This window comes from Nicotiana tabacum, chromosome 1 (genome assembly GCF_000715075.1).
Source record: "Nicotiana tabacum cultivar K326 chromosome 1, ASM71507v2, whole genome shotgun sequence".
NCBI lineage: Eukaryota > Viridiplantae > Streptophyta > Magnoliopsida > Solanales > Solanaceae > Nicotiana > Nicotiana tabacum.
The window spans coordinates 197,624,816-197,639,258 of NC_134080.1; the positions used below are offsets into that span (position 1 = coordinate 197,624,816).

General features: G+C 35.2%; 2 protein-coding genes across 2 annotated transcripts; one reads left to right on the forward strand and one right to left on the reverse strand.

Annotated features, from left to right (window-relative positions):
* Positions 1-6,145: 6,145 nt before the first annotated feature.
* LOC107817982 (3-ketoacyl-CoA synthase 1) lies at positions 6,146-9,106 on the reverse strand. Its single transcript, XM_016643882.2, has 2 exons — positions 7,598-9,106; positions 6,146-6,952 (listed from the first exon to the last, which is right to left on the reverse strand). Exons 1-2 carry the CDS (start codon positions 8,770-8,772, stop codon positions 6,529-6,531), a joined length of 1,599 nt encoding a protein of 532 aa, XP_016499368.1. The 5' UTR covers positions 8,773-9,106; the 3' UTR covers positions 6,146-6,528.
* Positions 9,107-12,809: 3,703 nt separating this feature from the next.
* Positions 12,810-13,723, forward strand: LOC107817978 (uncharacterized). Its single transcript, XM_075222761.1, has 2 exons — positions 12,810-12,893; positions 12,986-13,723. The coding sequence occupies exons 1-2, from the start codon at positions 12,810-12,812 to the stop codon at positions 13,721-13,723; spliced, it is 822 nt and encodes a 273-aa protein (XP_075078862.1).
* The last annotated feature ends 720 nt before the right edge of the window (positions 13,724-14,443 follow it).

A 14,443-nucleotide genomic window follows, 5' to 3' on the forward strand; every position in this document is an offset into this window, starting at 1 on the left:
TGTGCAGATTCAAGTATTTCTGAACCCGGTAGCGGGTGTTGATTGCTCAGTGGCAGAGTCATCGGAGTTAGCAAGGTAGCTTCCCAACGTTCGCAACACTGCTCTTCTCCTTCTTGTCTTCCTTAGATTGGTTTTAGTATATTTCAGACTCTTTATTGTATTCAGACCTTAGTAGATGCTCGTGACCTGTGACACCCCGATGTTGGGCTGTGTATTTATTCTGCACTGTTCATTTAGACTTAAATTATGAGATATTTGATTAATTAAAGGCTTAAAATGACTTTTATTGAATAATGGTTAATTAGGGAATTGTGTCGGTTGGCCTAGTTTCACGATAGGCGCCATCACAACCTGGTCGGTTTTAGGGTCGTGACACTTCTTCTGTATATTTGAAAATGAATCAAAGTCGTCTTATTACATACTTAGGCTTCACTATTTATAGTGACCCGGAAAAATGAAAAAATACAATGGAATGGGGCCCTAACTCATAATCTGTACATTTGGGCTAAAATATAAATACAAAGAGTAAAAAGAGACTCGGCCCAAAGTATTAACCAGCATCTAATATATCTAATTTGCCTATTCTAATAGCCCCCTCAAGTTGGAGGGTGACAAAACCCCCAACTTGCGAGTGTGTATGTGATGAGCAGGACCAGGTAGAACCTTGGTAAGTATATCAGCAGTTTGAGAGGCACTAGGAGTGTGGACAAGAGAGATCAACCCATCTCCAAGTTTGGCACGTACAAAATGACAATTCGATTCTATGTGCTTCGTCTTCTCATGAAAGATAAAATTTTTGACAATATAAAGGGCAGCCTAACTATCACAAAATACAGGCACAGGAGTGGGAAGAAGTACACCAAAATCAGACAACAACCTGGACAGCCAAGTAACTTCAGCCACTGCCTTTACTCATAGATCTGTACTCGACTTCTATTGAGGAAAGAGAAACCACAGGTTGTTTCGTGGATTTCCAACCCACCAAACTACCCCCAAGGAAGATGCAGTGACTGACCTCCTACTGTCAAGGCAAGAGTCCCAGTCATTATCACAAAACACATGTAAAGACACAATAGGATCATTGTTGTAAAAGATCCCAGAATGAGCTGAACCCTTGAGATATCTGAGAAGATGAAGATCAGCCTTCATGTGTGGGAGGCAAGACTATTGCATGAACTGACTCAAATGCTGGACTACAAAGCTGAGGTCAGGTCTTGTATGGGTCAAAAAATTTAGTTTGCCAATGAGACTTCTACACTCTTCAGGTTTAGGCAAAGGTTTACCTTCCTTGGCCTTCAACTTTACATTTAATTCAAGGGGACATGTGACAGAAGTACACTCAAGAGAGTAAAACTCATCTAAAAGGTCATGAATAAATTTCCATTGATGCAACAAAACCCCAGAAGAAGTATAGAAAACTTCAATACCAAGAAAGTAGTTAAGGAGACCCAAGCCCTTGATTTTGAACTGATCATGGAAAAAGCTCTTCAGAGCAGAAATTTCTGTCAAGTTAGTACTAGTTAGGATGATGTCATCCATATAAACAACCAATATAACCAAAGAAGCCCCAGAACCCTTAGTGAAGACAGAATAGTCATTGAGAGAATGCGTGTAGCCTCTAGAAGAAAGAGCTTGAGACAGCTTAGCATACTATTGTCTGGAAGATTGCCTCAACCCATAAAGGGATTTTTGGAACTTGCAGACCAAAGATGCAGAAGAAGAAGTGGAGGCAGGAATAGACAATCTAGGAGGAAGCTTCATGAAAACCTCTTCATTAATATCACCATGCAAGAAAGCATTATTCACATCAAACTGGAACAAAGACCAATGTTGCTTGATGTCCACAACAATTAAGGTCTTAATAGCGGACATTTTTACGACATGGGAGAATGTTTCATGAAAATCAACCCTTTCCACTTGAGTATCACCCCTAACTACCAACCTAACTTTGTACCTTTCTATACTACCATCAGCCTTATATTTCACTTTATAAACTCATTTTCACCCAATGGGCTTCTTGCCATGTGGCAACTCAACAATTTCCCAAGTCTCATTGGCTTCCAAAGCCGCAAATTCCTTCCTCATGGCATCGTGCCACTCAGGAATAGTGGCTGTCTAGGAATATGAATTTGGCTCTAAGATATGCAACTGACCAACAGAGGGGACTGAGATGGAATTAGAGGATAAGGATTGACAAACATAGTTATTGAGATAACTAGGAGGGTTATGTGGTCTAGAGGATCGTCTCAAAGTAGGCAATGGAGAAGAAGAAATAGGAACAGAATGATCAGTAGGTGAAGAAATAGGAAGGGAAGAAACATGGGGAACATGAGGTGAAGTACTAGAAGCTGAAATGGGAGTTACAGATGAACTAGGATCAGAATGTAAAACAGGAGATGGAGTATCAATAGATGAAGAAGAAGCAGGTGAAGGGGGAATATAAAGTTGAAGGAAGAGGTGCAGAACAATCAGTATCAAAACTAGTAGAAAGAGGAGAAGAAAGAGTGCGAGAAGGCTGATTGGAAGCCTTGAAGAAAGGAAAAATGTGTTCTAAGAAAATGACATCCCTAGAGATGAAGCAGGTTTTGGAAGTGAGACTATAGAGTTTATAATCTTTTTTAGCAAAGGGATAAACCACAAATACATATGGAGATAGATCTGGGAGAGAATCTATCCTTGTGCAACTTAGTTATAGTAGAGTAACACAAATAACCAAAAGTTTTAAGATAAGAGTAAGAGGGAATACAACCATATAACAACTCATAGGGACTTTTGTGATTAAGGAGAGGGGATGGAAACCAATTGATTAAGTAGGTTGCTGTTAGAAGGCAGTCTCCCCAGAATCTAATGGGAAGATAAGACTGAAATAATAGAGCTCTGGCAGTTTTAAGCAAATGTCTGTGCTTCCTTTCCACCACTTCATTCTGTTGAAGAGTGTGTGGGCAAGAAGTCTGATATTGAATTCCTTTTTCAGAAAAGAAAATAGAACCTGAAGCAGTAGAGCCCAATTCTAAGGCATTATCACTTTTGACAGCCTGAACTTTCAACCATGACAATGAAAGCCTTGAGTAAATTAAAAGCATTACTCTTGGCTCCCATAAGATGTGTCCAAGTGGCCCTTGAGAAATCATCAATAATGGTCAAGAAATATTTGGAACCATTATAGGTAGGTGTGTGATAAGGTCCCCAAGTATCTATGTGAATTAATTGGAATGGGTGAGTGGACTGTATACTACTATTAGGGAAAGGCAGTCTTGTTTGCTTGGCTAATGGATAGATAGGACAGCTAAAGGATTATTTAAGAGAAAATGTACAATTTATAGCAGATATAGTTTTCAGTTTAGATAAAGGAATATGCCCAAGTCTGTAATGCCAAACAACTTTAGTGTTATTCATATTATCAATAGTTGATATGGTATTTACATATGAGCATTCATCAATTACACTAGCATGAACAAAAGAATTAGAAACTGAAACATTTTAAACAACAGGATGAGTAAGAGAAAAAAACTTTGGGTTAGGATAAATGACAGACTGAAACAACTTGTAGAGTCTATTGTCCAGCTTACCAAGTACCACTGGCTTCCTCACTGAAGGGCCCTATAAAGTACAAGCATCCTTGGTAAACTGTACAATGTCATCACAATAAGAAAGTAATTTGTGGACAGAAATGAGAATACTGAAAACTAGGAACATAAAGTACATTGTGCAATATCACATCAGGCAATAAAGCCAATGATCCAATATTGGTAACCTTGACTTTATAACCATTTGAAAGAGAAACAAGGTATGGAACAAGTAAGGTTTGGACATTAAAGAGTAAATTTTTTGTTAAAGTAACATGGTCAGAAGCCCCAAAGTCTATGATCCACACTATACCATCCACTTTGGTCAACATAGATGCACCATAAGACACACCAGGAGGAATTAACTCACCAGCAAAATTGGCTGACCCCATTAGGTTTAAAGTAGATGGAGAAGGAGACAGATGTGACTGTTGAAGCAACATCATCAATTGAGAGTACTGATCCTTGGTAAGCCTAGGGATAGCAGACATATCTTCATATTGTGGAAGAGTACCATGCTCAGTAAAGATATCACCAGTCCTAGATTCAGGATGGTTGGTGAGCTCAACATGTGCAACAGTCTTTCTAAGGTTAGGAGTTTTAGTGAACTTGAAACTTGGGGGATAACCATGAAGTTTGTAGCATTTGACTATAGTATATCCAGGTTTCTTACAGTATTTGCATGTGACATTTGGTTTAGATGATTCAAACTTCACTTTAGAAGGATAACACTACCTAGAGACCCCAACACTAAAGGATGCAGAGTTAGAAGGAAACTGAGTTCCATCAGACACATTCCTCTGGTTCTCATCAGATAATAGAATGTTGTACACAGCCCCAACTGAAGGAAGTGGCTTCATCATTAGAATACTAATTTTGGTTGGACATATGTATCATTCAAACCCATTAAAGCCCTCTATTCCTCATCTTCTGCAGACTTAGCCCCACAAGAACACACCCTAGTTCGACCAGCAGATATGGATGCTATTTTATCCCAAAACTGTTTGATTTTGTTGAAATATGAGGCTATGTCAAGAGACCCCTGGTAAATATGTTCTAACTCTTTCTTACGTTCAAAAACTCTAACACCATTAGCCTTACCATATCTCTCTTCTAACTCATTCCAAATTTCCCTAGCAAACTCTGAATACTCTACACTACGAGATATTTCCTTAGACAAGGAGTTTACTAACCAGGAGATGACAAGGTCATTACACCTCTGCCATTATCTGGCAAGAGGTGAAGAAGGTGAAGGCTTCTGGGAGTTTCCATTTATAAAATCTAGTTTGTTTCTAATTGAAAGTGCAACAAGAATATTGCGCCTCCAACTACCATATCCTGTTCCATCAAACGCATTGGAGACCAACGAGGTCCCCAAAACATCTGATGGATGCACATAGAAAGGATGACACGGATGAGTATAGTCATCCTCATGGAAGGTAGTGCGAAAAATAATAGGAGTTGAAGATGTATCAAGAGTTTCGTTGGTCATGTTATCAGATTCACAATCAATTATACATAGAACTTAGGTCATGCAAGCAGAAATACGAAGATGTAATGAAGGATGAAGTCGATGTTACCAATCTCTTTCGCAATCGGAAAGAGCTACGGCCTTCAACCAGAAAAGAACACCTCAATATCAGCCGCCATCATATAGCTTCGATACGAGCAAACCCTAATTTCAGTCGAAATCTTTGAAATCATCTTAAAGCAAAATTCACCGCTGTTATGCACTGGAGTAGATGGTTGAACACGATGTTGGAGAAAAAATCGAGCAGAAAACCACCACCGGACCACGAATATCAAAAAATTCAAATTCAGACGAAGTATATAGAAAAACAACGAGATAAGACGAGTGTAGGATCAATCGAATTCTCAGCATGAGATTTAGACGGATCTCAACTCCGATACCATGTTAACATGAAGAAAAGTGGAAGAGATGAGGAAGATTGAAGATTAGGCTTTACACCATGTTTTCTAAGAACAAAAGCTTCGAGAGCATTGCTTCTTTTGTATATCTGAAAATGAATCAAAGTCGTCTTATTACATACTTAGGCTTCACTATTTATAGTGACCCGGAAAAATGAAAAAATACAATAGAATGGGCCCCTAACTCATAATCTGTACATTTGGGCTAAACTATAAATACAAAGAGTAAAAAGAGACTCGGCCCAAAGTATTAACCAGCGTCTAATATATCTAATTTGCCTATTCTAACACTGAATTAAAGCTTTATAAATATTTCCTCCGCCGTTCAATTTTGATTTTGCACTCCCTTTAAGAAATAAATAAATGAAGTATATATTTTACAATTTTACCATAACAATGATAGCATTTTCAAAAGTCTTGAAAAATAATTTGGGGAGTAAGTAGTTATTTATAAGGGTAAAACAAGAGGAAAAATTTGCTTTTTCTTGATTTACTATAGTGGACAAGTAAAATTGAAAATGTAATTATAGTATAATGAATAAGTAAATTTGATCGGATGGAGTAGAATTATAGCATGACAGTCTGGAGTAATGGAAGTATAATTTCAACATGTTAAAGTGAGAAGATAATTAAAGAACAAAAGGAGAATGTGAAACGAACTCATAAATAGTAGTTGTATTTCTTGAACCATAATCAATGAGGCAAGCTGCCCACCTAACAGTTGAAACTAGACTTGCGTGAACAAGAATGATTCTTCTTTACTAACCACAATCAATTATGCCAGCACCCCACTTTTCACTAGCCAAATATTGACATATAATCTATGGCTCCATAGAGGCGGAGCTAGATCATTAGATATGGGTTCGGACGAAATCAGTAATTTTTGCTTAGACTATATATTCGTATTAAATTTTTTATTAAATATATATAAATATATAATCGCACACCCAATAGTTAATTAAGACGAGCTATGGGTTCGATATCAAATTCAAAACACATCAACTCAAATTCTGGCTCTGTCTTCTGTACGCTTCTATGTCTTGGCAAGGGCAACTTTCACAGGGTAACGTTGAATGCAGTCAGCCCAAGGGTTACCATTTCTATTGACTTCATTACAATCAATTTCTCTAAGTGATTTCCACACAGCACTGTTACATTTGAAACCAGAACCAAATGCTATTTGCCAAATTCTATCCCCTTTGCTCACTCTTCCTTTTGCTTCTGAATAGGCTAACTCATACCATAAAGAGCTGCTTGAAGTGTTCCCAAACCTGTGTAGTGTCATTCTTGATGGTTCCATGTGCCAATCACTTAGGTTTAGGTTGTTTTGTATTTCATCTAAAACTGCTCTCCCTCCTGCATGTATGCAGAAATGCTCAAATGCTAGCTTGAAATCTGGTATGTAGGGCTTCACTTTTGCTTTTAGCATCTTCCTCTTGACCAACGTTACGAAGAACCTGAATTAGACGCAAACCCAGAATTTAAAGTCAATAAATTTAGAATAAATATGAACTTGTTATGTATATATATCTTAAATAAAAAGGTCCAAGTTTACCGCTACACTATACGAAGATTTTAATTTTACTGTTTATTATACTTCGAACCCTAGTACCTTACTGTTAACAAATCATCTCGTATTTGTCTGACTTAAAGGAGCTCAAACGTAAACTAGGTGGATTTTACGTTTCAAAATACTTCGTGGAAAAAGTTTAAATTTATTCCTCTACTTTTTACTATAATTTCAAATTACCCTCCGTATATTTTAAGTTGGAGCTCCTTAGGGTTAAAGGCAAGGCTAGTGGTTCCTCGAGTTTGGGAGACTAGGAATTCTCCCTAAAGTGATTATATTCATTAAGCCATAGATAATATGGATATCCATAATATCCGCCAGTTAACCCATTTTTTATCTGTATGGAATCTGGGTCGGGTCGGATAATTTATCCATTTTTGTATTACGTGTTTTCGATTCGTCACATCTGACCCGACCCGACCGTTTGCCACCCCTAGGCAAGGGATATGAATGATTTTAAAGTATAACAGATAATATAAAAAAGTAAAAACTATACATCATTCTAGTTGAAAGCAATGAGTTGAATTCTGACCTGAATTGCTCCGAAAGCGGTAACACCAATGGGCCTAACGTGGTGATGTTTGTTTTTAGAGCATCCCCAGCTACTGCCATAAGTTCACGAGCCAATGACACACCTATCACTCCCTTGTCATCTTCTCTTTGGTACACACAATTGTAGCTATTGTCATCAGCTCCTTTATGGGTTCGAACCGTGTGGACCAGCTCGTACTTAGACCGGGTTCGATCTCTTGACTTGTTAGACAAAAGCATAGCTGCACCTCCCATACGAAATATACAATTGCATAGCAACATTGACCTATCATTTCCAAAATACCAATTTAATGTAATGTTCTCCATGCTAACAACAACTGCATATGTGTTTGGATTTGCTTTTAATAGATGTTTGGCTAAGTCAATTGAAATGAGACCAGCACTACAGCCCATGCCACCTAAGTTGTAACTCTTGATATCAGTTTTGAGCTTGTAATGGTTGACAATCATTGAGGAGAGAGATGGTGTTGGATTAAACAAGCTACAATTCACTATAAGAATTCCAATTTCCTCGGGCTTGACTTTGGTTTTGGCAAAAAGTTGGTCCAATGCACCGAACATGACTGCCTCGGCCTCCGCTCGTGCCTCTTTCATGCATAGGTTTGGTGGGTTGGATGTGATCCCTCTAGGAAAATAGGTTTCGTCACCTAAACCAGAACGTTCAGATATTCTTTTTTGAAAGACTATAGTCTCGTCAGTAAATGCGCCGTTCTCTTCTGTCATCTTCAAGAACGAATCCACGGACATTTTTCGCTCATCTTCAGGTTTGTAACAAGCAAAATCAACCAAATAAACCGGTCTAGGTTTCTTGACATAGTAAATACCTAAAAAGAAAAAGAGCACTATTAAACCGGCAAGACCGGTTGAAGTGTCAACAAGTAAAGTTGGACTTGTCCATATATCAGAAAACCGGTCTAATTTTAGACCGGTGAGCTGAATAAGAGTGAGGGTAACCATAGGCAAAACGGTAACGAGGAGAAGAAGAGAAGCAGGGTTGCATGAATAACCATACCCTAGCTTAACATATTTAAGCTTTACAGATTGTAAAAAATCAGGCAATTTTCGCCGAATTTTGATAACAACTGAGGATGAATCTTTGAAATCCATCTCTGCTGTTAGCCTCTCTTTTTCCATTTCTATACTTTCATTCGCCATTTTTGTACTAAGCTTCTTTAACAAAAGAGTTCAAGATTGTAGTAGAAGAAGAAGTCTACAAGAAGCTGAACTAATTAAACCTCCAAGAAGAAAAATAATTGTATGGAGTTGTCTTAATCAAAGGCAAAAGAAAGGGAACACGCTTTAAGTAGTAAGTTTTGGAAAGAAAACAAAAGGGAGATTAGCTTCTTTAAGGAAGAAGGAATGAGTAAGAAAGAATAGGAAATACCAACATATATAATGGATACAAGAAAGATATATAGATATATTATGTTACTTAGACAGCATGGTGTTAGTATGTAATTCAGTTTTCGTAAGGAGTGTGGGGTTAGGCATGAGTTGTTCCAAGTAAGGATAGATATATAGCTCAACTACCAAAAAGAAAGAGAATTAATGGAAATTATTGCCAAAAAATAGTTCCAAGTTGCTAACTAGCCAAAACTAATAATGGGGTATAGTACTAAAGGTGTGGAACACGAGCGCCGCGGATCTACTGTGTTAGGTATGGGTACGTGTGAATTTAATATTTTTTGTTCAAATTCTATATTTATGTTTTGAAATTTTCTAAATATTTAAAAATATTTAATTATAAATTTAATTATTATTATAATATTAATTTGAGGTTGCTATAAGAAATCATAAATTCAGCGTTTTTTTTCTAAGAACTATGATTATTTGTTGTTGTTGAGAAAAGAGTGGTGGTAATTGACCAAGAACAAAGTGAACATGTGGAAATTTGGGATTTCGTCCAAGCAATCATATTAGGACATATTCAAAATGGCCGCTATACTTTCTTTCTTTCATACTAGTTGGCAACTATTTGCACGTGGAAAATGACACTGTATAGCCGCTATAAAAATAATAACTAAAAAAATGTATAAAATTTATATATTTTTTGTATATATATATTATGTATGTTATATACAAAAATTATATAAATTTTATACACTTTTTTTTATTATCGAATATAAATATTTTTTTGCGCGGGCTAAAAGTGATAATACCCCTTACGTATTCCCCACATGCAATGAAGCAGCAAATTTTCATGACTCCGCCTCGTCCCCACTTCAGTTACACAATATATGCATGAATTTAACGTTTACGTATATCCTATCACTCTATCACATAATTTGTGTTTTTTTTAATGTAATTATTAATTTTAATTTTTATGAATAATTATTTGTGATTATCATTTACATAATTAACCAAATAGTAATAAAAGTTTTTTTACACGGTTATTTTACAAAATTAAACTCTATAAATCTTTAGATTCCAACCATATCAAACACGTTCGACGTTTTATATGTGAACTATATTCAATACCATTCAATTATATAACGAAACAATTTAAATTATATACATTAATAATAATTTTTTTTATACTATGGGTATAGTTTAACCTGTAATAGCAGGTAACTTATATTTTTATCAAATAATAATTCAATACTTTTTAAAAAAAATACCTTTAATTACGTTATAAATAATCAAATTGTATAAAAAAAATTACTATTTTTTTAAAAATAGAAAGAGCAGAAGAGCCAAACCTGAAGAGGCCGGTGGATATAGGTGACTGACAATCAAGAAACTATTAAATGCTGAGAGTAGGTAAGAATATAGATGCCAAACCTAGCCAAGAATTAAGTCCTTACATTTTTTAAACAATTATATTGCATTAGAAATGGGAAGATCTATCCTGAAATATATATATATATATATATATATATATATATATATATATATATATAAGCATGTCCAAATATTTTATTATTTTTTCATAGTTTTTAAAGGCTACTTTTAAAGGAGTGTTAATCAATTCATTTTTAATTGAGCTTATTAAACACTCACTTCCCTTGTGATTTTCAATATTACGTTTACCTCTCTTATTTTGATCTTTTGTAAAATTTGTTTTAGCCTTTTGAATTTTTGTAAAAAATGATGAAATTATCCTTTTAAAGTTTTTAATGATTAATTAACTTACTGAATATCTTCTTTAAGTAATTTCTTTATAATAACCTAATTCTTTTTCCATCAATTACCATTAGATCTTATTATGTTTTATAATCCCAAAATGTTGCCAAATTCGGCCAGTTCGTCACTCCAAACATTTTTCTACCTCATGGAATTTCTCTCTGTTTTTAATTTATTCATTTATTTTTTTGAAAGTAATTTATAAAATTAAGTCATCAAAAGCACACGATATTAGAAAGGGATTTTGCAAAGAGTTCCAATAAACCATGTCTCATGTCGAGAGGAATGAAGTAAAATCCAATCATTTTATATTGTGATTGAAGATTATCATTGATTTCATTTGGGCCATCATCAACTTCAATGGCGTACTTTTGACAACAATGGTTAGGGATCTTATTTCGTAAACACATACAGTAATTGTATGTAGATCTCTTAGTGCAGGCTCAAGGGCCAAGCGGCTGAAGCAAGGGCTTTAGGCCCCTAAGCTTCTAAGGCCCCATTTTTTTAACTAATAGTAAAAATAGGTTAATTTATGACAATTATCTTACAAAATATTTAATATTCATGGTAAAAAAGTATAAGTTTGATGGTGACTGATGATTAATTTATATTCTAATGTATTATTTTTTTCTTTCTCGCTAAAAATCTTGTATTTTAATTTTTCCTTCACCATCACTTAATTTTCTATTTTCTAAAAGACACGAGCGAAATGCATTGAAAAAATTAAAATTGCACTTCTCGTTCTTTCTCTAGTTCTCAAGCATTACAGCAAACAAATTAAAAATATTAAAATTTGATTTGATATAAAATTATCAACATTTAGAATCGAGTTTGATTATTCTAACTTGCTATTATATTTTTCTTCAAATTTGAAATTTATTTGTGTATCTTTATATGTAGTAGTGTATTGCTTTTCATTATTTTATCAGAATTTAAATATGTAACTATAAATATGAATCATGTTACTTAATATGATATTTTTTAAAGTACAAGGCCTCTTAATATTGGTTTAAAAAGGTTTCGTAATAAACTTTGGCTTTAGGCCCCCATTGTTCTTGAGCCGGCCCTGAGATCTCTGCCTTTATGCTTACTTTTGAAGTGTGTTCATATGTCTTGTTCATCCTAAAACTAAAATAAAATTGACAAGGAAAAATATACTTTCGAAGGGTAAATTGGTTAGATTATAATTATTTTGTATTAATAATAAATTAATTAAAATAATATTACAAGAGAATCAAAATAAGGGAGATAAGTATAATATTACAAATCACAAGGGAGATGAGTGTTACCAAGTCGAACCTGGAGCCTGGAGGGAGGTCTTAAAAATTATCTCTTCATTTTAAGTGATTTTTAAAGATTTAGCACACCTTCACTAAAAAAAAAGGAGTCAATTAATACATTAATTAAGCGGGTTATTTTAATTAATTCATAGAAAAATGTAAAAAAGTATTGAATTAGTTCTTAGAAATTTGTTCAATCATTTATTAAACAATGGTAATTTTGAAGAAAAAAATTAATACATTTTGATTTCTTAAATAAATCACTTGCTTCCTGCCAAATTTAAATAGCTAGAAAATCACTTTAACTTTGCATGACTATTAAGAGATACATTAAGCATGTATTATTTATTATATTCAGGAGAATTTAAAGCTGCATTTTGTTGACTAGCAGCTGTGTAACAAGCTGATAGTTTACTGTAGTTAAGTTTAATTATAACATTAACTAGAGTTAGTTAGTTAATGAGTTTGTTAGTGGCGGTTAGTTGTTAGTTGTTAAATACTGTAGCTACCTGTACAGAATTCATTCATTCAGAAATGAAGAAACTTAGCTCTTTTCTTCTCTCATTTTCTCTCTGAATCTCTCTCTCCTCTCTAGCTTCAATTGATCTTCCATGGCTTCTATCATGGTATCAGAGCCATCGGTATAAGATCTAGTCGAACTAGCAAACTAATTCCTTCATTTAGGTTACTTCCATTTTGCACCTCAAATTGCAGAATTGTCTCAGAGTAATTCAGGATCGAAGCTACGGTTTGCAAGTTGTGTTCTTCGAAGCTAATTTTCTGGTAACAATGGCGATTGAAGATGATCAAGTGAATGGTTCTATTGTTCCTACTCGTACTGCCACAGCTACGACTTCAGAAAATGGCAATTTTGTGACCAGCTCCTCATTTCCTACCGTCGATCACAATCATCCTCTGTACCTACAGCCCACTAACATACCATTAGTTCTCTTATCTCTCTTCAGCTTACTGAATCTGATAAGTACACCTTGTGGAGTCGCGCAATGAGAATTATCTTGTTAGGTAAAAGCAAGTTAGGATTTGTTGATGGTAGGTTTTCTAAGTCTACGTTTGAACCTGAACTTCATGATCTGTGGGAGAAAGTGAATGCTATTCTTGTGTCATGGATAATGAATGTTGTACGGCCGGGTTTGTTGAGCAGTGTCTTATATGCATCTAGTGCTCATAAAGTTTGGGAAGATTTAAAGGAAAGATTTGATAAAGTTAATGGCTCCAGAATTTTGTACCTACACAGAGAAGTTCACACCTTAACTCAAGGAGTTATGACTGTGACTGATTACTTTTCAAAACTAAGAGAACTTTGGGATGAATTTGATGCTCTTACGCCATGTCCAGGATGTCCTTGTCCTGAGTCAAAGATGTATGCTCAATATTTTGAGTATCAAAGACTACTTCAGTTCCTTACTGGACTAAATGAGTCCTACTCTCAGTCAAGGAGCCAGATTATGATGATGTCTCATCTACCTAGTATAAACAGAGCATACTCTATGCTGGTTGATCAGGAAAGTCAGAGAAATCTTGTTAATATGCCACAAGTAGCTCAAGTTTCTGAGGCCTTGGAGAATTTAGCTATGTATAGTAACAAAGGCACAAATAATACTGGAAGCTACAAAGAAAAGAGGAATCAAGTTCAATGTGAATATTGTCATTATAAGGGAGTCCAAGAAGAATGGTGCCAATAGTGGGCAGTATGCAAACCAGATGTATAGTACAGAGGTAAACTATGCAGACAGATGTAGTATGGGAAATAGTGTAGCTTCTAATGTGGTTCAACAAGGCAGAGTTGGAAATCAGTCTAATGCAAGTGTATTACAACCACAACCAGCAAATCAGTCTGCATTCTTTTAGCAAATGCCACTCTCTACTCCTGCTTTTACTCCTGAACAATATCAGCAAATAGTTCACTTGTTATCCAAAGGAAGCACAGAAGGATCAGAATCATCAAGCAAGTCAATTGCTGCAGGTATTCTAAACAAAGTGAATGCATTTATGTCTCACTGTGTTAATAACAAGTGGATTGTTGACACTGGGGGCATCAAACCATATGACTTCTAGCCTTGAAATACTACATGACTATAAAGCACTCCCAAACACAGAAGAAAATAAAGTACAATTACCTACTGGTAGTGTGGCATCAGTATCACACACAGGAAATGCTTCTGTATTGAGCAATCATGAAATCTCAAATGTCTTGTATATCCCTGATTTTAAGTTCAACCTACTTTCAGTTTCAAGGCTTACTAAGGAACTAAAATATATGGTTGGCTTCTTCCCTGATTTTTGTATCTTCTGGACATCTTCAGTGATCATGTGAAGGAGATTGGTAGAGAAGAACATGGTTTATACATATTGCGTAGGAGTACCTCTATAACAAACTCATCTCGGTCAACAAATAAATGTGC

Bases quoted from the DNA above. Each gene is read 5' to 3' on its own strand.
- LOC107817982 (XM_016643882.2), bottom strand. From the start codon at position 8,772: ATGGCGAATGAAAGTATAGAAATGGAAAAAGAGAGGCTAACAGCAGAG. The intron at 6,953-7,597 runs GTCAGAATTCAA...CGTCTAATTCAG, and splicing joins CCGCTTTCGGAGCAATTCAG to GTTCTTCGTAACGTTGGTCA.
- LOC107817978 (XM_075222761.1), top strand. From the start codon at position 12,810: ATGGCGATTGAAGATGATCAAGTGAATGGTTCTATTGTTCCTACTCGT. The intron at 12,894-12,985 runs GTGACCAGCTCC...ATCTCTCTTCAG, and splicing joins CTTCAGAAAATGGCAATTTT to CTTACTGAATCTGATAAGTA.